General features: G+C 44.1%; 2 protein-coding genes across 5 annotated transcripts in view; one reads left to right on the top strand and one right to left on the bottom strand.

Annotated features, from left to right (window-relative positions):
* Positions 1-22,031, bottom strand: part of Kctd1 (potassium channel tetramerization domain containing 1) — a 193,497-nt gene that overhangs the window by 3,492 nt on the left and 167,974 nt on the right. For all 4 annotated transcript variants that reach the window (XM_013075304.3, XM_087193893.1, XM_013075301.3 and 1 more), the window contains exons 3-4: positions 15,295-15,439; positions 284-589 (exon numbers count right to left, since the gene is read on the bottom strand). In XM_013075304.3, the coding sequence (XP_012930758.1) occupies positions 284-589; positions 15,295-15,439 (451 nt within the window). The remainder of the gene's footprint in view (positions 1-283; positions 590-15,294; positions 15,440-22,031) is intronic.
* The window catches only part of Taf4b (TATA-box binding protein associated factor 4b), a 225,887-nt gene that overhangs the window by 191,428 nt on the left and 12,428 nt on the right, over positions 1-22,031 (top strand). The window lies entirely within an intron of this gene.

Raw genomic sequence — 22,031 nt, 5'->3', positions numbered from 1 at the left:
ATATCCCACCCCAGATACCCTCTTACTCCTAGCTGAGCAGTATTTATGCTGCTTAACGTTCACTCCAGCCCCAGAATGCAAATCCCACAAACTGAGCTACTATTTGTTCTGTTCTGTATCTCCCGTGTCCATACCAGCACTGGCACATACTAAATGCTCAGGAAAGATTTCAGGAATGAGTAAAGAATGCCGTAGATGGGTGATCATTACCTCCCCAACAGAAGTGAGCAAGGTTAAGCATTAAGAGTGACATCTAAGGCCCGTGTGATACACAAGGTTATACCTGGACTGAGTTGAGGTGACAGTAGCCATTCAGTGGAAACCTGATGACATGCGTCGAGTCGTGATTCCAGCCTGCGTTCACTGAGTTGCACATCACGTCGCCAATCTCTGGAAACACTTCTTCTATCAAGGACTTGTCACCGCTGAGTGTGATCCTTTCTCCAAGGTCCGGGGCCACACGCACCACGAGGCACTCACAGGGCCGTGAAAAGCGACCCATTTCTCTGTCCTGCTTCCATCTTTCCATCTCCAACAACATTGGCTGAAGTTGAAAATATTTTGCCTCTTCATATAACAAAGTATAGTCCTGGGGGCAGGGGTGGAAATAAAAAGGAATTTCACACTGCGATATATGAACACAAAGTACTGAAAATATGCACATTTCAGACTTGGTTTTTTCACTTCTATTATTTCAATAATCAAATCTAGGTGTAAATTGTTCATACATTTATAACTATTCAATTTATATGTATTCATTCAATGATGATAAAAAGAAGTTAAGGGTACCAAGGCCCAGCCTGGCAGGCCTCTTTAAGTATGTATTTTACTTGAATTAAGTCCTGAAATCCTCATAATCACTTAGTGAATGAGGAACCATTATTAGTCCTATTTTGCAGATGAAAAATTGAGATGTATAAAGAATCTGACTTAGATCCCCTTGGATGGACACATTCGCCGACTGAGGTCAGGCACAACTGGCAAATCTACACCCTTCACCAAGCCCCAGTCCCTTACAACCCTCAGTGGTGGCTTCTGGGCTCAGCCCAGGAGGAGGTGGGGTGGTGGCAAGGTGAATGGGCACCTGGAGGGCACACATGTAGCTTTCACTTAAGCTTGGTGTCGCTGTGTGAGGAGATCTAGAAGGCTACTCCCCGTCAGCTGCCTAGCGAGCTGCTGTCACAGTCAGACATGTAATCAGCATTAAGCTCCAACTCTTGAAGTTATAGGTGCAAAGTGACAAGGCCTTGTTGCATTATGAAGGCACAGTCATCCTGTCTTTAGGGAGGGTTTCTTTTCCTCTTGCCTTAAACAAACTGAATTAAAGCCAGAAAGCTAGTGCACAGGTATTAAAATATAGGCACAGGCCACTGAATGAGAGAGAATGGGCGGTGGGGCAGCAACTCAGAAGCGATGCGAAAAGCCAGTCAGTGTTATGTCTAAATGTAGCTATGGTCACAATCACTTTGGGGTGTGAGATAGCAGGTGCTTGTCTGGACATGTTGACTGAGAATGTTTTAATCAACCAACACAAGCATCTCTGCCTTCCTCTCGGGCCGGCGCCGGCGGTGGAGCCTGGTGTCCACATGCTCTGCGTGCCCGTGTGTCGTAAACGGGTGGCCTTATGCTCAGAGCATGGGACAGAGCATGAGAAGCAGAGGCTGGCCTGGGAGAAGCTACCTTCCAGTGCGCTTTACTTTTTCTCTTGCAAGTCAAGCAACAGCAGTTCTGTTTAAGACTTTCAGAGAAAACCACTTGGAAAGACAAGGGTAGCAGTGGCCTCTCTGCATAATCGGCATTCCAATCTGAGACCCATGGGCCAGGTGGAAGGTGCTGTCACAGATACTGGGCTCAGCTGAATCAGCTGCATCTTTCTTCTGTCCTTTTCCTGGCAATCCGACGCATAGAAGTGCTAGCTCGCTACAGGAGAGGAAGCCACGGCTCCAAGGACCTTGCTTGCGCAAGTCTGCAAGTGTGGCCTCCTGACTCACAGGAGATACTGTTTGGGTTTAAGGGTCTGAGAATGAAGCTGAGGTGTGACCACTCTCAAGACTGGCAGAAGTGGCCCCCAGTACGGCCCGCGGGGCAGCAGGTGGGAAATGCCGGAGGGTTGGCCTGGCCTGCCTGGGGTTCTGCGCTTCCGGCCGTGCTGCTTCTAGAGCACACCAATGATAAGACCTTGACCTAGATATTTTACTTACTAATCAAGATGACAGTTCTCAAGGCAATTTAAAATCAGCAGTGAAAGTTCATGAGTAACTGCAGTGAGAACTTTCGCTACCGCTTTTATTTTCCTGTGAGATTTCACTAGAAAGTTTAGCACAAGGAAAAATCTGGGACTCCAGTGAAAATATGCCTTGTCTTTCCAGAGCTGTCAGGTCTTCAGATATTAGAAGAAAAGTGCTTAGAGCGGTTCTTGACCAATCTTGGCCCTCTGGAGGAATCTTTCCAACATCCTGAACAGTGACCTTTTGGCCTTCGGATCAAATGCTTCCGGGCACAAGAAGATTCCTGTGAGCAAGGCACAGCTTCTTACTCTGTGAATGTTTTCATTGGTTCTGATTTTCCCCTCTGGAATTATGGTGATTCTAATCTTTCACTGACTTAACCCTTCAAACATCTGAAGATAACTGTTACATCTTCATGTCAGTCTCATTTGTTATGACTCTGAGGTTCTTCAACATCCGAAGTGTACGTGACTTTGTCAACACGCTTCCCAACCCCCTAACCAGAACAGAACCTAACGTTCAGATGTGACCTCAGAGGGCATGGTACCACCTTGGCTTGGCGAGATGCTCTAACCTCTGTTAATGCAGCCTGTGTTCCTGCCCTGTTGCTGCCAGAACAGCCACCATAAATTTAGTGGCTTAAAGCTGCACAAGTTTACTCTCTGACCCAGAAGGTCAAAAAAGAGTCAGAAGTCTAAAATGAGTCATTAAGGATGTGCTCCCTCCAGAGGTTCTAGAGAAGAACCCATTTCTTGGCCTTCTCCAGCTGCTAGGGGCTGCCCATGGTCCTTGGCTGGTGGCCCCACATTGCTCCCACCTGTGCTTCCATTGTCACATCACCCGTTCTCATCCTGACCCTCCTGCCTCCCTCTTATACTTCTAAGGGTCCTGAGCACTGGCGGGTAACCTTGGATGATCTCCCAAGTCAAGATCCCTAGCTTAATCCCATCTCTGAAGTCCTTTCTGCCACCTACGGTAACAGAGCTCCCAGAAATGCCATTCAGGCCACCTTTGGGGTGCTGTCTTGCCTTCCACACAGTATGGCTGCATTATCTTTTTTTGGCAGGCTTGTTACTCTGTTAGTTTGTGGTTTGCTTATAATGAAATCTCTAAAACTTTTTCACAAGGGCTGTTAAGAGCTAAGTGTTTCTCATGATTTGTGACACTAAATCATTTCTTATTTGTCCCCCTTTACCTTTCATACTATAGGTTTTGCATTTGTTCTAAGGAAATCTGGATTCTTTCATCCAATGTCCCAAGTCTCCTTCTCATTTTTGTGTCATTTTGAACAGGCATTCTGTTTCTATATGTAAATAATTTCGTAAATACTGAGAGGAGAGAGCTAGGTACAGCCCCTTGGTTGAGGTAACAAATTAATTTTGGCTGTTCATGCAGTTATAAAACCTGTATTTGTAAGATCATCCAGCCATAATCACAGCATTTGTTAGGTGTCTTGTTGAAATGCTGTATGTTTGGGTGGGACTCTGATGGGAAGGCTGCAGTTCTGGCAGGGCCCCATATGGCCCCAGGACTCTGCTTGAAGGTCTGCAGATCCATGCTCCTTAGGTGCAAAATGAGGGAAACAAATTATACTAAAGCTGCTTCTGGCCCTAAAATGCCCTGAGTTTATGTCCATGACAAACCCATTTGTCTCTCATAACCCAAGGTCATGAAGCCAGGGGTGTAGCTCCAGCAGGGTGTGTCCTTAGCATGCTCGAGGTCCTGGGCTCAATTCTGGGCGCCGTAAAGAATGAAAGCAAAGGTGATGAAGCTAGCAGGACTTGGGGTTTGAAGTGTCCCCTATGTTAACTCTGAGTCCTCACCGTCTTTTTCCCCTCTAAATTCACAAACTACATGTTTACTAAGCCGAAGCCTGGCCATTGAGCAACAGAGTGCCTCTTGACAGAATGCGGGGACAACGCATCATCATCTGCTCTTGGAAAATGGGGGAATTTGGGGCTCTATGTAGATGTGAGCCCTTGCCCAGTCACTTCCGGCGGGCTTGTGGTTGCGGTGTGGGTCCTCCTGCAGCCTGGGTCCATGTCTCAAGGCCTCGCCTTGAGCTACTTCAAGCTGCCAGGTGTTCTTCTGCTCTGGCTTGACCGCCTGCTCCATGTTTTCCCTTGTCATGTTGCTCTGTCTGGTTTCTAGGGAAGAGCCTCTATCCTGCTGGGGAGGGGACCTGGTGACACCGGACAGCAGCTGGGCACATGTGGACGCTCACCACACCGACACGTCTTGAAGCAGCGAGCAGCCCAGTCCCTGACAAGGTCCCTCTCACTGTGTTACCATTTTTTGCACACTTAAGCTCACGCTGGCCATTCATTTTCTTGGCAGGCTCCTTTTTGTTCGTCTTTCTGTACTTCCTCAGACACGTTTCCATTCTCTGCTCATCAGAAAACTCCCTGCAAAGCTGAGCCAGCCCTTCTGGCTGCTTTCTTTAGAAACCTAGCCTCCTCTCCCTTCTTAAGGGAGCTCCTTTAACTTCATCATTTAAATGCCAGGCTTTTAGAGCTCAGCATGGCTCCTTTTAGATTCTCTGGCCCTGTTGCATCTCATTCTGGTCTCTGAATCTTTTGAAATCTTCCCCTCCCCTAGGTTCTGATACACTAGTGTCCTTTCTTTGGCTTTTACAAACTCTAAACTAGTTCGGCAGTTTCTTCTTCCCAAGGTGCTTGGTGGAATCAGGCAGGAGTTTATGGGCAGCAGCAGATTTGTGAAGAGTTCTCCAGAGGAAGTGATCCAGAGCATCTCCTCCTCATCCCTTCTGAGCCAGGAGCTTTTAGGCAAGCAACTCAAGGCCCTGGTAGATGCCAACACGGCAGGGATGCTGCCAGGCCCACCTACCTCTGGGCAGCCATATCGCCAGCTTAGCCCCAGGTCCACTTAAAGGGAATCTGGTCACTCACAGATCTATTATTGTGTTTCAATGATTTTATAATCCCCAAATGCCTATTTTTAGTAGTTTTTTTAAATTTATGATTTTTTTTGAGGCAGGATGGTCAAGCTCCAGGTAAATATGGATGGACTCCAAGATGCAAATAGGGTGTGTTTCAAAACTTACTTCTTGAGCAAATACATAGAATTCCGAAAACATTTTCCCTAGAGGGAGGATAATGAAATACATAGTGTATTAACTTCCTGGTGCTGCTGTAGGAAATTACTACAAACTTGATGGCTTAAAACAATACAGATGTACTGTCTTACAGTTCAGGTGCCCAAAATGGATCTCACTGGGCAGACATCAAGCCTCCTGCTTCTAGAGGCTTCTAGAGGCTTTCAGAAGCTGCTGGGTGTGTTGATTCCTGGCCAGCAATCACGTCACTGCCATCGTCACAGTGCCTTCTCTACCTCTGAGCCTCCTGCTTCCCTCTTCTAAGGACCGCTGTGATTATACAGGCCCTCCTGTATTGTCCAGGACAGTCGCCCATCTCAGTCCTTAACTTAATCCTATCGGCAAGTTCCTTCTGTCATGTAAGATAACATGTTCACTGGGCCTGAGAGCTGAGACTTTGAGGGGTCATAACTCAGCTATTCACACACAGTGACTGCCTCCATGGGTGTTCAAAGGCTTATTTAACTTCTAAGGTACTTGAAGTTTGTTGTTGACATACATGTCTACGCTCAAAAGGTAATTCAACCACTCATTCATTCATTCATTTAAAAACTGTGTCTTAAAACACAGAGAGGCACCACGTGCACAGAGGATTTTCCTATTGGGAATGCATCTAGCACCTACTACAGCTCTGGAAGCACTTCTCACACACGCTTAGGATGGTGGGCCCTGCTCTTGAACCCTTGGGCAGGGCGTGGTGCCCAGGAGTCAGGGTATGACAAGCAAGGCAGGGTGCAGAGGGAGTGAGAGGATCTCCTATTTTACATTTCTAAAATGGCCTCCAAGTAGGACTCATCGGAAGGAAAGACAGTCCTCGGTAAGACTGACTTCTCCTTCGTTCTAAAGATTGCTGCCCACCACGGGAGTGAGGTGGCCACCATAGTTTTGTCAGCCTTTGGAGTTTGAGGCCTCCGAAGACCTTCTTTGCCCTCGCTCTGCATTCCCTTCTTGGACTGGCATTGGTTTCTTTGCAAAGTCTGGGCCGGCCCACTTGTACTTGTTCCCCTGTTCCTACTCTCCACTTCTTGGCATGAGACCCCTACCCCGTCCAGTGTCACCGACACCCAGCTGAATACTCTTGGCTTTCTGGGGCTACAGTGCCCAGTCTAAGATTTATCCTGATGGCTATTAAAGGAAACGGAAGTAGCAGCAAAGTGTCTCTTCTACGCCCTGTCACTGTCTCCGTGCTCACCCCTCAAATCTCAGGTGGCGATGACAGGGTGCTGATGGCAGGACTGAAGGCAGGTTATCTGCATTTCGAAGCAACACACTGGCTTGGCAGGTCACGTGGACACTACCCTGAGGCAGTTAGGCCTGATGTGTGGTGCACAGTGAGGGCAGGGCTCTGATGCTGTCCAGATTCTGCTGGGCCGAGGCTGGCTGCTCCCCTGCTCCCTGACCTCCTCCTCCTTGGCTGCTGCAGCAGCTTCTTCTTCTGAGGGAAAACGGTTGGGCATAGGCAGGAATATCAGGCAGTGACAGTCCCCGGACTATGGAGGAAAATCCTAGGTGCTATGGGCTGGGGCAGATGTTCTAAGTTGGTACTCCCTCAGGTAATGGAGAAAAAATTTTAGGGGAAGTCTCCCTGCTTAACACTCTGCTTTCTCCAAGAAATTTCTAACCATATGAGTATATATGTAGTAGCCTCATCTGTGTTGCCACAGCTGATTACTTAAAGAGTAGACACTAGAGCAAGCCGAGCCAATCAGATGACCTCTTGTAGAGCTAAGATAGGGAAAGAGACCCTGGGCATCGCTGGGGTGGAGCCATATTAATAGCAGTGGTCTAGGAGAAGCCTTGAAATTCCCACAACTAAGGTCCTCAGAACTGACCTGGAATTTCCACACTAATTCTGTGAGATAAACTAGTGAATATCTCCCATAAGTACCCCCTTTCCCTTTTCTTCAGATTGGACTACTGGGTCTTCCTTGTAGTGATTTTGATCCTCCAGGGCTTTCTGGAGACATTCTAGATTTTTGCAACCGGGAAGGGGGTGGTACTGGCATTTAGTGGGGGGAGGCCAGGGCTACTGCTCAAAACCCTACGTTGCACAGGACAGCCCTGTGCCAAAGAATTACTTGGTCCCAAATGTTAACAGTGCCGAGGCTGAAAAATTCTTGAGCTTGGCAGAGATTTCTGCTGCAGCTGAAGGACGTAACCCACCTGGATTGGATTGGATGGTCCCTCCTAGCACCCCCAGTGGCAGGCTAACCTCGTGTTTGTTCCTGTGATGTAACATGAAGTATGCATCACCAGAGATGTATTATTCTTACCAAAATGTTTAACTTAAACTCATCAGGCCTTTAGATATAACTCCTAACTTACCAAAAGTCAGGAGATGGACTGATTTGCTAAACTATGTATGAAAGGCAACCAGAAAAGACTAGATGGTGGGATGTTTTGTAGGACAAGGAGCCCAGTCTCCTTAGCAAGTCAGTAAGTATATAAACAGGAATCATACCAGATAATAAAAGGTTTAGGGGCCATAACCTGGCTCAATATTTGGTTGGATATTATCTTGAGAAAACTACAAGTAAAGGACCTTTTGGGGACAGCCAGGAAAATATGACTGTGGATTACAGTATCAGAGAAAGTAAATTTTAGTAAAATGGAAAAGCAGATCATTACTGTCCAAAATAAGCACAGAAAAACATCCAGAGGGCTATGCATTAAGATTTTAACACTGACAGTAGGAGTGGTGGAAATATACTGTTTAGATTTTTAAATTTTGCTTAGTCTATACTTTCAAATCTTCTACAGTTTACATATACTTCTTCTATAATATTAAAATGTCATTAGACTTCTGAACCCAGTCAGGAATAGGTTTACGTTACAGACTGTGTGAGGGATTGGATCTAAAATGGCCCCAAAGCCTTCGTGTGTTTGGAAGGTGATAGAATCACGTGGATGCTCTAGCTGACATGCTTGTTAGGAGATGGGGCCTGGCTGGAGTTGAGTGCCCCCATGGGGGTGTGACCTGAAAGGGTCCATTCTCCTCCCTGGCTCCTTCCTTTGCTTGCTACTTCTTGGCTGCCATGAGGTAAGCAGCTTTTTCTCCGCTATGCCCCACTGCCAGGCTGCTCTGCCTTGGAGCCAGCTGACCACGGACTACGTAGAACTGTGACCCAAGATAAATCTCTCCTCCTTTAAGTCTCAGGGGTTGGTTACTGTGTCTCAGCAATGAGAAAGTGACTAACACAGAGGGCCTGGCAGCATATCTGTGTGTATCTAGGAATGCTGGAAGTTCATAAGGAGAGGCTACAAGTGACGCTGGCATCATAGGGGACACTTACTAAAGAAGGTATTTAAAATAAAAGGCTAGAAAGAGAGAATTGTATAGTTCCCCTTATAGTCCTTTTATGGTTTGCCACAGCTCCAGACTCCTAGTATACTGGAAATTACAACTGTGTAGGTGTGAAGATGTGCATGCATGAACACATGTGTGCGTCCTTGTATGCAGGGAATAAAATAAAAATGAACAAAGGGGAAATTAAAGGAGAGAGACAGTCTTATCCATAGTCAAACACTGCAGAGAGGTTGTGCAGTACATACTTATCCAGGGGACAATTTCAGTGGCTTTCAGTGGAGCCAGGGCACAAGCAGCTGCCACGTCAATAGTATTCTGGAATAGAAATCATCCTAATTGTCAAATGGACATCCAGCTCGGATGCCATATTTACGGAATGAAATTTTAAGGGGTGTAGGATGCTGATTTTAAGATTTCATAAACTTGTTTACCAAGCATTCAGTGGCTCGAGAGAAAAGCATGCCCAGTAAAAGAGAGTTTCTCCACATGGAAGAAGCCACATCCTTTTCCAGGGCCAGGAGAAGAACTCCCGAAAGGAGCCAGCCCCCGGTACTGCTCAGGACGCGCTGACCTAAAGCCCACATGCATCCGGCGAAGTTCCACCACAGCTTCCATCCACCTTCTGCTGTTCCTCCCAGCTTCCAGATGCCCTGTCATTTATGGTCTGTCACCCAGAGGCTCTGTAGGAAACATGTCAAGGGCCTGGGATATGTGAGTTTCTTTTGACATCTTTTAGTCCCCCCGACTCCCTGACCTGAGCTATAGCTAAGATCTTCGGCCAATTAAAGGTGTGCTCTGGACTTGGAATTGATGGACAGCAGGTTTTCTGAGGGCTCTGGAACCCTCGGGGAGCACATGAAGGTGCAGAGAAGCAGCTGTCCCAGATCCAGGCAGGCCAGTGAGTGGGTGAGGCCACAGCCAAGCTCCATGGGGGAGAGTTTCCTCCTCCGAGTCGCATCTGAGTGCTCTTGTCTCTGCCGCATAGGTTTATGTGCTGAGCATTACACCAGCGCGCACACTTTCTGCAACGTGCTCCTAAACACGAATGGCCGTTTTCATTTTCTAACCCTAATTCTCAACCTATCATTTGTGATTTCTGAGAAGGCGAAAGTGGCTATCTCATGTATTTCTTCAGTAATGGGAATTAAAATTAATATATCAGCCTGATAAGTATCTTAAGAGTGATGATATTATAAACATACCTGTTTTGTATCTTTTGTTTGGTTCTACATGATTTTAATACAAATGCTATTAAATTGGTACATATATTTATTCTGGCCTCTTGTGGTTCTTTGTCCCTTTTCTGTTTTGTTTTAAGTTTATTAATATTAAGCAATTATGGATCTAGCATGTGATGTCCTCTAGAAAAACATAAAAATGTCCCTGCATGTGAGAAGCTTGCAAGTGCAGTACGGAAGTCAAGGTACAGACACAACATAGCCAGAGTCCAGCTCAAGGAAGTACACGAGCAGGCGTGAATGAGCCAGGCACGTCAGAGCCCAGTGTGACGGAGACTCACCCCACCCATCTACTCCCCCTTCCCCCTCGCTCACACCAGCAATTCTAGTAAGCTTCACGCGCGACAGGCGCTGAGCTGCTGTGATGGACATTACCGGCTGGCTTCCTCACAGCTACTTCTAGCTCTCAGCCCTTGCCCACCGTTCTCACTATGGAGTTGGAAACAGGGAAAGAACACCACTGAGCCTACCCTGAAGCTGAGGGAGGCTTAGTTCTTAGTTCCCATAGAGGGGAAACCTTCTGAGGGATCTTCAGATGAAGGGAGAGACTTTCGCCTCTTTTTCCTGCCTGGAATGAAGACATGATGCCTGGAGCTATGGCCCTGAGGTGGCAGAACACTGAGGATAGCGAAAGAAAAAGACAAGAGAGCTAATCACTGAGCAGACACCTCTGCCAACAACCTGTGCCACTCTCCGACTTTTTACATGAGGAAAACTAGTTTCCATTTAAGTCACAGGCTGTTCTGACTCAGTTAGCTAAAAGCCTTCCTACTCTATACCTGATAGGCAGAGCTAACTAATAGGGACAGATAATTACAAACATATTGTGTGCAACCACAGGGGATCCAGGTCATAGTAACCTAAGGTAGACCTGAGCCGGGAAGGCTTCCTGGGGGTTGAGGAGTAAGCTGAGCCCTGAATTCAAACAAAGGCTGGGGAAGGACAGGGGGCAAACGCAAATGACAGAGGCGGCGAACAGTCTCTTATGGCGGGGGCACAAAAAGGGGGTGCGTGTGAGGATCTAGGAGAACTGTGGGGCGCAGGTGTAGGGAAGAGCTGGGTAAGGGGGAGCAGCCAGAGCCTTCCGGGCCACTTGGGTTCTGACAAAGATGGGGCACTTGGCTCGGGCACAAGGCGAAGTCAGTGTGGAGCTTCTGGCAGGTCTGTGTCCCTAAGGAGAAGTTCAGCTCGTCCAGGACAGAGTGGGAGACGGGGCAGAGACAGGAAGGTGAATGTGGCCATCCCCTGACAACAGGAGGAGCCTTGTGCAGATGGCGCTGTCCTGGGCCTGGCTGTGTCGATGTTAGCTTCCTGGTTGTCATGGTGTACTGCGGTTTCATAAGATGTCACCACTGGGGAGAACTGCACAACACAGGATCTCTGTATTTCTTACAAGTGCATGTGAAGCTATGATCATCTCAAAATAAAAAGTTTGACCAAAGTTAAGTGTCTCGTGGTTTCACCGCAGAGAAGAGATGAGGGAGGGATGAGGGTAAGGGAATTGCAGACCAATTAGGAAGCCCTTCCCAGTAGTCCAGAGAGCTGCTGCACCTCCAGCTAGGGACGTGAGATTGATTTGAGAAGGATCATGCATAGACTCACAATGGAGCATATACAGGGAGCAAAGAGGAGGAAAACACCAGAATGGTCCCCAGCGGCCTGCCCCAGCATGCAGGTGGATTCCGGCATCTTCTACTCAGACAGGAGACATGGGGAGAGGGGTGGGTTTCATGGTGCTGGTGGCATAGATCAGGAGGCTACCAGAGTGGGCCACTTACATTAAGGAGCCAGTGAGCTCTCCGGGTAGGGCTCCTGTGTGGGCATTTGGAAAAGCAAACACCTAAAAACGAGGGTGATTTTAGTACTGCACCAACTAAACTTTTTCCTTAAGTCTAGGTTTTCTATAACTTGGGCAGCAAAGAACAACAAAATTCTATGGCTTCTTCTTTGCTAATCTACATGCCTGTACCCAGGAAAATTTGACATTATTTTTGACAAGTTCACTTAAAATTTGTATTGTATTATTTTAATTAAGTACTATGTGGATGCCTGCTCAATGTTAATAAATGAATAAAATGCAAACCAATATAAACAGAACTAAAAGTGACATTTCCTGCCCAATTCCACTGCCTTCCCTCTAGGAAACTAGGAAAATAAGAACAAATGTCCCTCACCTCTCCACATCACATTTCAGCCCTTCTCTAGGGACTTGCTCTTCCTTAAGGGGAAAAAGTCCGGATCTGATGGTGCGCCCCGGCACGGGTAACACCGGCTCTAACCAGGGTGCGTTCCTGCTTTTGGGCAGACCCAGCCTTCTCCTGAGCGCTCTGTCCCACCTGCAGCTGGCGTGGGAAATGAACCTGCACTCTTCAAGCCCAGTGGCCTTGGAGCTGTCATTTCAACCCAGTCATTGTCCTCTGCAGGGAGGTCAGAGAAGAGGTGTCCCCAGCAAGAGGGCTGCAGGCAGGAGACAGCTTCTGCCACGGACCCACAGGCCCTTATCTAACCCAGCTCCTACCTAAGAGCCCTGGATTAACATTTGCCCAAGTTTTATTATTAATAAAGCGGTACAGATGAAAACATTGGAAAGAGATTCAAAAGTTGGCACGAAAAGAAAAATATCATATGCATCATACACATTACCCTCAACCAGCCCTGCTTCCAGAGCAGTGCGCCATATTGGAAATGGCTTCTCAAAATGCTTCCCTTCCTGGTTTGGAAGACAGCATCACTGATGAAGCAGCTGACTTGCCTGTGGAAGCCACACTGCACAACCCAAGCCCTTGCGTCCTTAGACCCTAGAATCACACTTAGCAGCATGAGATGTGCACTCCCAAGAGGCCCCGGGGGCTGCCACTGGCTGGTGAGCAGCAGGCGATACGTCTTCCTCAGGTCCACACAGGGCTGCAGGAGAACTGCATGTGCTAGCTGCAGTTACTACTCTCTCCCTGATTTTCTTTTCAAACACACACAGTTGTTTTTGCGTAAAATACATGAGCATATAATATAAGTTCTTGGTGTTTTCTTTTTCATCTAACCAACAATCCTTGAGACCTGCCCCACTGTTCAAAATTCAGAAGGAGAGGATGGGTGACAGGCCCCTGAACCCTGTATTAATTTGGGATCTTCTCTTCTAGATTGTTCTCTCTGTGTCTGTATGCACACATACATGGCCTTTTACATAAATGGGAACATAGCAAACATAGCCTTCTGCAACTTACTATTATTTTTGTCTTCACGTCTTTTTTATGAGTACATATCGGTCATATAGATGAATGGGTTTCATTTTGGCAGATGCGTACATGCACATAACATGCTGTGACCATTCCTCTACCCCTTCATCCCCTTTGCTTGCCTCTGTGACCTAGTATTTTCACTGAATGACAAAATTTTTGCAGTCCCCCACAATACGTTAATAAATATGGATGGACCACATTCTTTGAAACTGTTCCATTGTATGGATATTTTATACTATTTGTAACCATCTGCCACTGTTGAGCTTTTCTTTAGGCATGTCTAATTTTTGCTCTTATAAACATGACTATAATAAACATCCTATTGCTCTATCTTATCTTTCATGACTTATTTGTAGAAGATAAGTTAATCAGCTACAAATATATGTGAAAGATAAGTTAATATATATGACATTACTAGACCAAAGATTATGTATATTTGAAATTTTAACAGCTACCACCAAATTGCTCTCCAGAAATGTTTAATAATCATCACTCCTCCCACACTGTATATGGTCAAATACTGTACACATCATCAATCTTTCTAATTTTTGCCAATCTAATGGATAAAAAAAGGCTATACCTTTTTTTTTATATTAGAGAGACTGAAAATCTTTTCAAATATTTATTGGTAATTTTTATTTTTTCCCTTTGGAAAAATTGTTTATAGCTAAAAAATTTTCCATCAAGTCATATGTGTGTTTCTGATAGATTTTTTTTAGGAGCTCTTCTATGATAAATACTAATCTTTTGTTGTAAATACTTCTTCTACTTTGACATCTTTTATTTGTATCTGATGTCTTTAATTTACAATTTTTAAAAATGATGATTTTTGTGTATTAAGTCATATTTACATAGGCCCTTTCTGCTTCCAAGTTATACTTTTAGGAATTCCTCTAGTTTTCTAATACCTTTAGTTTTTATGTTTATTTCTGGAATTTTTATGAATATATGATGTAAGATGGGGCTCTGGCTTTATAATTTTCCCACCTGTTTCAGTACCAAGTACTAAATATCCCTTTCTTTTTCCACTGATTTGAAATAGCACCTTTATATTAAATTTCCACGGATGTACACACACATCTATTTCAGGACTGTATTCTTCTCCACTGATCTATTTGTGCATTTCAGCCTTGCCTGAATCACACCCTTAAATTACCACTGCTCGATAGTATGCCTGGACATTGGTAGGACGCCTGTACCATCCCTCACTGTCACTACCGATTCCATGACCCCCAGTACTTTTTCTAGCTATCACTAAACTTGTTTCCCTTCTAAACAAAATTTATGAAGGGGTCAAATCTCATTTTTTAAAAAATGTATTAGATGAGTTTGCAGTGAATGTATAGAATGGTTTGGGTGAGAGACACTAACAACATTGAGGCTTCCTGTCTAGGAACACAGAATGTTCCCTCATTTGTCCACTCTTCTTTTACATTTGTATGTAGAAATCTGTGGTTTTCTTAATCAGGCTTTGTATATTTCCCGTTAGGCTTGTTCCTACATCATATCATTTTTGTTTGGTATTTTCCCATTATAGTGTATGGTCGACTCTTGCTACTCTATAAAACAAAGTACTGACTGCAATATGCTCATCCTGCAGTTAGATACTTTAATGAATTTTTTATTAGTTCTAAATCTATTCAGTTGATTCTTTAGCATCTCATATTTAGAGAAACATTACCAGCTGAGAAATCACATTTTCATATATTACCTTTAGCAGTGATATTTTTTATTTGTTCTCCTGCTCCAATTCCATTGCCTAGAGTTACCAGCACAAGGTGGTGACTACCTCAGTATGACCAACTTTAACACTCGTTACAAACTGTAAGGAGAATATTTCTAAAATGTAACTCAACATTTGCTGGGAATTTTTAGGAGACAAAGTCTTCATTAAGCTAAGGAGTTTTCTTTTTGTTGTCTAGCTAGCTTAATCAACTTATTTTCAATTTATTAAAATGAATTGTAACTCAATTCTTTGAATGAAAAGCGAACCTATTTTGGTTATGTACAGCTTTCATGACCCTAATCTATTTAATGAAGGCAGAATGACCATGTCAAAGAGTCGTATGTCTCCATTAGAACTGGTATATGTCAAAAATTTAGGAGTAGTGATATTGTGGAGCATGTCAAAGCAAATCACATATTGTTCATTTATCATGGATTCCCTCACCTTGAAATCATCAGGAATGAGGAGTTTTGATGTTCGTAGAAAATTCAAGATATATCTGAACATCTGTCCATCTCTGTCAATGAAATAGTGCTGTTTGAGGCTGTCCAAAACAATGGGCTCTGTACCATCAAAAAGTCTTCCGATTCTGTGGTAGAAAAAAGGGAAGAATGAAGACAATTAGATCAATTGGCCATTAAGACTAAGAGCTCTAGTTTTGTGTCACTGTCAAAGGTAGTATTTTCGCAGATGGCAGTCAAGAAAAATCATCCCTTAAGTAGTTATGGTTCTCTGAGAAGTGCTGGTCCCAGCATGATAAATATCTTCAAACTGGATGATTCAAAATAGTCCCAGGTTTTTTCAAATGCCTTCTTTTATTCACAGTCTTTCACTTGCAAAGAAAATGTTCCTGACACGGTCATTATGGCAAAGTGCTGTCACTGTAATGGAAGATCTTGTCTTTTCCTCTGTGCTACTTAAGACAACCTTCTCTGCTACTTCAGAAATGTTACAGACTCTATTTAAAAAGCAATTCTGTTTTTTAAAAAGCGACTTTCTGAGTTTTACCCACTTATGAATCCCAAACATGTAAAAATAAGGTAACGTCAATATGGTAACATTCATATTACACAAAATAAAATATCACTCATCTAGGAGAATATGTTTTCTATTAGCGATATACAGTCCAGTTTCTTAGGTCTTAGCAAAAAGAATTATTAAAAGCCAAGCATCATCATAAAAAAATCTGACCACCCCCAAAAATGTGACCTAGTTCTGGAATTCAAGTTGACTAGGGGTAAATTTTTTAAAAACAGGGACCCTCAGTATGAGTTTTCTAGTTTTTAGAGTTAACATTTGTATAATGTGACACAGTTAAAATATTTTGTATCCATCATTTTTGCCACTAAGGAAGATTAACCCTACACACTTTATTATATATTCAGCTAATAGGAAGTGGTCATGTCTATTCTACGAACAAGCAGCAGGCTAGCTAATGGTGCACATATCTGAAAAAGGAATTTACACCCTAGAAAATCACTTCCTTTACCAAAAGTCTCATATTACCTTTCATTAACAGTGCAAGAAGGCAAATGGCTTTGTGGGGGTAGGGCGCATTGAACCCAGGAGTACAGTACCATCCTATATCCAAGGCACTACATCCTTACACCCCCTTTTTTTTTAAAGACAGAGTCTTACTACATTGCCCTGGCTGGCCTTGAACTCGTGATCCTCCTCCTCCCTCCTCCAGAGTAACTAGGACTGCAGGCATGTGCCACCGTGTCCAGGACAAATGGCTCCGTTTTCTAATAAAACGCTTTTGCTGGTCTCACAAGTCCATCTCTGATTTGAAATGCTATTTTACTGCTTTAAAGATTGTTTTGAAATCACAGGTTTTTAATATTATGTTGAAATGGTACGGTAGGTAACAGTAAATCAATAATTTTACCCCTCTGAAAATATGACAAATAGGTAGGAAAGTTGCTTTCAAAAAAGAAAGTCATATGAATTTTTCTTTCAATAAAAATCTTTTAAAGATGATTTAAAAACTCGTGTTGCATACAAAGGTAGTATGTGCAAAGAAGAAAGCAATGGTAGGGTTATGTTTCTAAATCTCAATACATTTTTCTGAGCTAGTGTTTTCATCCAACTTTCCATTAACTGAATGTGATTATCCAGGGCGTGTATTACAGTCATCCCGGGAATCTTTCACTGCAAGCTACCTAGTCATTCATTTTTCACTGACATGTCAATCACACAGGTAGTAGGTTAGGAACTTGTATGCTTAGTCACTTACTTGTACATTTCCAGGACAATCTGATGCAGGATGGGAAAGAATGAGACTCGTTTGCTTCTTATTAAAACATCTCATTCTTCAGTTAATAACATGATAACAGTTGATGGGAAGAAAAGACCAGTAGATTAATTGCTTTCCAGATGCCTGTACTATGCTCAACACTTGATACATCTAACAAACCTATTAGCCTCATTTTAAAGATGAAGACATAGACTCGAAAAGGGGAATAACTTGCCCAACAAGTTAATCAACAGTGGGGGATTTACACACTGTCTGATCCCAAAGAAGCTTCCTACACTGATGGGAATGAAAAGAAGTACTGCTAGCCAATGAAAGCTTTTGGTCTAGTTTTTATTTCTGTCTGTATTTGTTGAGGAAGAACTTTACAGTGAAGTTCAAACCCCTATACAGATTATTTTGGGGACCTGAAATAAAGTCACTTGAGTCACTTGAGTAAAAGAATAGAGATGAAAAGTATTTTATTCTTAAATAGACATTATGATTTCCATTCTTCGATGCTTGTTCATTTTCAAATCTAGACTTGGATATACTCAGGAACTGTATGACTGATTTAATAAATCTATAGTGAGTGAATTAGTAAAAGTCAGGAATGAAGAGTGTGGAACAGGACTGAGGTCTGGCCAGTTACTAGCTAGAACTAGAATGAATCGACTTCCCGGAGTACCATTTCTTTCATAAAATTGTCTCACTTTGTTTTGTAAAACAAGCCTTTTTCTCAGGGTTCCTGAGCTCAAAAAGTGCCCAACAGGAGAAAATATTCCAAGCCAGACAACAGAAATCTCTATGAAAGCAACTCTTCTAAGACTGCAGGCGTTAAGGAACAGGATTTAAGAGAGAAAAACAACCTTGGCAGAATATATTGTTACAGGCCTTTACTAAAATACAGGCATGTCACTGAAATGGTTTTTAGGATGCAAAAACCAAAACAAAAAATGACCTCTGGCAGATACAGAAAATTGGGCATGGATGCAGTCAAAGCCATCTTAGATGGAGAAGAGGGGAAGGGGAGGGGAGAAAAATAAAGATGTGAAGAGTAGGAGGGAAATCTGAACAGAGACTCTGAGCAACAGAAAAGCCTGCCCAGCCTGCAGACCTAGAGGTAGCTGCCATATCTGAAGGCAATGGCTGGAGGAAGTGGGATACTCAGGGGACTAGACTGAGAACAAACAGGAAGGAATGAGCTCCACTAGCAGACAGGAAACCTACCTAAGACTACTGGGGACAACGTGCAAGACCCCGGCCACAGGTCCCCTGCTCAATGAAGCGTGAGCAGCCGTCGAGCCACCCCAACCAGTGTGTGCCAGGGTTAGGCTGTGCAGCCGGAAGCGCTCAAGCAGGACCAGGAAGAGGGCAGGGCTGGACCAGGAGGAAGTGGTCCTGTGAGACGGGGCAGAGAAGGCTGTGGGGTCCAGGGTGGGGAAGGTGGCTGAAAAACGCACACCACTTAGGCCAGAAAAGGCTCCGTGGACTGTGGGGGCGTAGCGGGGAAGGACTGTGGTGAAGAGGGGGAGAGAACTGGAAGGGGACCCTTGGGCCGCGGATGCCCATTCCAGATGGAGGTGGAAGCCCTCTCAGACAAGAAAAAGTTTCAGATTGGAATCAACAGATATTAGAAATAATAAAAGGAACCCCAGCGTTGCTGACTTCTGCCAACTTTAAAAGAAGGAACGTTTAGAGTTGTGACAACAATGCAGAAGGCAGTGCCTTCATCCTAAAACGGTGTCCCTGGGTGGTTTTTGAGACCAGGCCGATGGCGCGGTGGAAAATATTGTTTGGCTAAGCAAATACTGGGGAAATCACAAGGCTGTGTTTCTTGTGGACATATGAATGGAGTTACAAATCAAACTGCAGTGATGTGTAAACTCTGGTGCCTGAAAACTGTGTGGAACTGATTACAGTTTACTAACCTTGGAGAACATTCCTGTTTTCCAACTGACCAAGACCAAGCTGGCTCCAGATGACGTATGGCCGGGGTTTTCTTATTGTTTTTACGCTCACTGAACCAAGTGGCAATGCTGAGAAAGTCTTCCTTCCACGGTTTTTTGTTTTTTTAAAGAATGATCACTACTATGGTAATTAATTTTAAAAAACATTTTATTTGGGGGAATTTAAAACTTACAACAAAGCAGAGAAAATAAGAACGAACCCCTAGATGACCAGCAGCCAGTTTCAGAACATATCAACTCGGCCGATTTTATTTCACATCTAGCTGTATGCCTTCTGTCTCCTAGTAAAGCTGAAGTAAATTTCATACATCACATTTTATCTGTAAATATTTCATTAACTATAGGGTTAGAAATGTTCACTAAAATATGCATTCGTGTTATATTCTACTTTGTTGCTTTTTAATCTATTGATTACTCTTGTTTATGGAGCAAATAAGGGAGGGCCTAATTTCAGCGGAAATGAAGCTCCTTTTGGAGGGAAGTGACTCTGGCTTCCTGCCATGGCTCCCCCTCTTGGCATAGTTAGGCACACACTGGACTTTTACAGAATTACCTCAAGCAGGGGCGGGGACTTAGCTCAGTGGTTCTGGCTCCTGCCTTGCAAGTGCAAGGACCCGAGTTCGATCGCTGGCACCAAAAAAAAAAAAAAAGGATTACCTCAAGCACAAGAGAATATAGGGCTAGGAGCTGATTTACCTGGCTCAGTATGAGTTATTTAAGATTTTTTTTCGTATAGCCATTCATTTATAGGGCTTGTTTTCTCTAATTTACCATGATTCAGCTCCTTAAGAACTTCTCTTCCCTTCTTTCTTGTGTAATCATTCAGTTATTCATTTATTCTCTCCATCAATACTTGCTGAGACTGACTACAGCAGAGATGGGGTGAGGTGAATAAACCATAGTCCTTGCTTTTGTGGAATTTAACAGTCTGTGAGGCTGGAAGCACAGGCCAAGTGCAGTGTGATCAAATGAGTCAGTGTGTGTAGACCGGACAACAGGAATACGTAGGAGTCGCACCTAACTCACCATGCTCAACTGCGGGTTGGCAAGGAAGAAAGAGAAAGCTCACTGGAGACCTGAAGGCCAAGTACAGTGGTAGGAGGTAAGGTTAGGATGGGAAAAAGAGGACGGGGAAGATACAAAGGCGTGCAGCCAGAAGAATCCTGCCATGTGATTACTCCACTGGCGGGTAGAGTCTGGCTGGCTGAAAAATAAGGCTGGAACAACAGAAGCCAGATGTCCAAGAGTCCTATAAGCCAGGACAAGGAGTTTGTATTTGTTCTTGAGTATGGTGGGGATTGATGTTAGGCTATGTTCTCAGAGATCTTTAAGGAAAAGAGCAAACCAGAAGTGAGACAGAATTAAGATGCCACATCTGAAATTCCATCTCCACACAGACATGGCTGCCGGCTTATTCAAATCCTGCCTTCTGCTCCTTACTGTGTTCTGTGTCATTTGCCTCGGGTGGTGATTCTTAACCTTGGCTACCTGGCTACCTTTCAAAAACTGCGATGCCAGGGGTCCCATGCCCAGTCATGCCAGGGGGCCAAGAACAAGGCCTAGGTGCCTGTATTTTTTAAGGCTCCCCAAGTAAGTTTGAACTAAATTGAGAACCCATATAAAAAGAGGATGAACAGAGAGAATAAAAAGGGGAGCACATCAACATTATCAACATGGAAAGCTTTAGGTTAGTCATTCCGTCACTTAGAACTGTCACAGTGCTTTCTTAAACAGCTAACCACGCTTTCAGAAGTGAAGGATCCCCAGGATGACCTAGTTCAGCCTCCTGTTTAAAAACGTTGAGACAGAGTCCCAGATATATACCCCTCAAGGATGCAAAGCTGGCTAGACACAGAGCTACTTCCAACCTCACCAAGGTGGCTCTGGGCAGTGGGCAGAGACCAGTCACATTCAAGCCTACAGAGGACAAAGGCTCTAATGTTAGTTACTACTTAGTGAACAGTAGTGCGTGCTAAAGAGTGACCTGGTTGTCTTATGAGCTTTATTTCATCTAATCTTTATAATGATCCACGGAAGTGGCCTTACTATTCTCACTTTGCAGAAAAAGAAAGAAGCACAGATAGTTAAGTCTCTTAGCCAGGGGGTCACAGCTTTTAAATGATGGAGTCCATATGCCCCCCCAGGTGTGACTTAGAGCTTGTTTTCTTGACCACTAAATACACTGCCTTTTCACTTATAGTTTTTAAAAAGATTAATAACATCCATTGGGAAGTATATAATTATTATAGTTTGAGAGAGTTTGCCATCCCAAGATAATATGTAACATTATTTAGTTATTATCAATTTTATAGGAAAATTAATTTACTTAATGGATGGGATACAAAAAGTCAAGGGGCTTGGTCTCATGGAGGTCAAGGAAAGCACTGGAATACTGAGAAGCAGCTGCTATGCTTTAGATTTTAAATGTCCCCCACAGCTCACATGTTTAAAGCTTTCTCCCCAGCTGCTGCTGCTGCTGGGAGATGATGGAAACTCTCCGAGGTGGGGCCTATTTGGAGGAGGCAGGTCCTCGGGGACATGATTTTGAAGGGTATAACTCGTTCCCAGCTCCCAGGCTCTTTTCTTCTCTGCTTCTGGGCGGCCATGAGGTGAGCAGCTTTGCTCCGCTGTGCGCTTTGTGCCATGATGTTTGCCTTGCCAGAACTGCACCAGAACCTAAAAGCAATGGAGCCGGCTGACCATGGACCTCTGAAGCCATGGGGCAAAATAAAGGTTTCCTCCTTTTAGTTGTTTTTCTCAGGTATTTATTACAGCAATAGGAAGCTAACACAAATATCCTAAACCAAAGCAAAATGAGACAGCCCAAGGTTTCTGAGGTTACTTTTAACACTGTTGGCAGCAGTGTGAAAGAGCATAGGAAAGGATAGATAAGGGGGTTCTCAGGGCAATGACAATGCTTCTGGGAAGAGTAGTCCACATCCTGTCCATGCACCTTATAGCTCTTGCTCCGTTAGGTG

Source organism: Heterocephalus glaber, unplaced genomic scaffold, assembly GCF_053883595.1.
Source record: "Heterocephalus glaber isolate CG9 unplaced genomic scaffold, H.glaber_assembly_v1.0 deba00000331, whole genome shotgun sequence".
NCBI classification, from domain to species: Eukaryota; Metazoa; Chordata; class Mammalia; order Rodentia; family Bathyergidae; genus Heterocephalus; species Heterocephalus glaber.
This window is presented reverse-complemented; position numbering and strand designations above follow the sequence as displayed.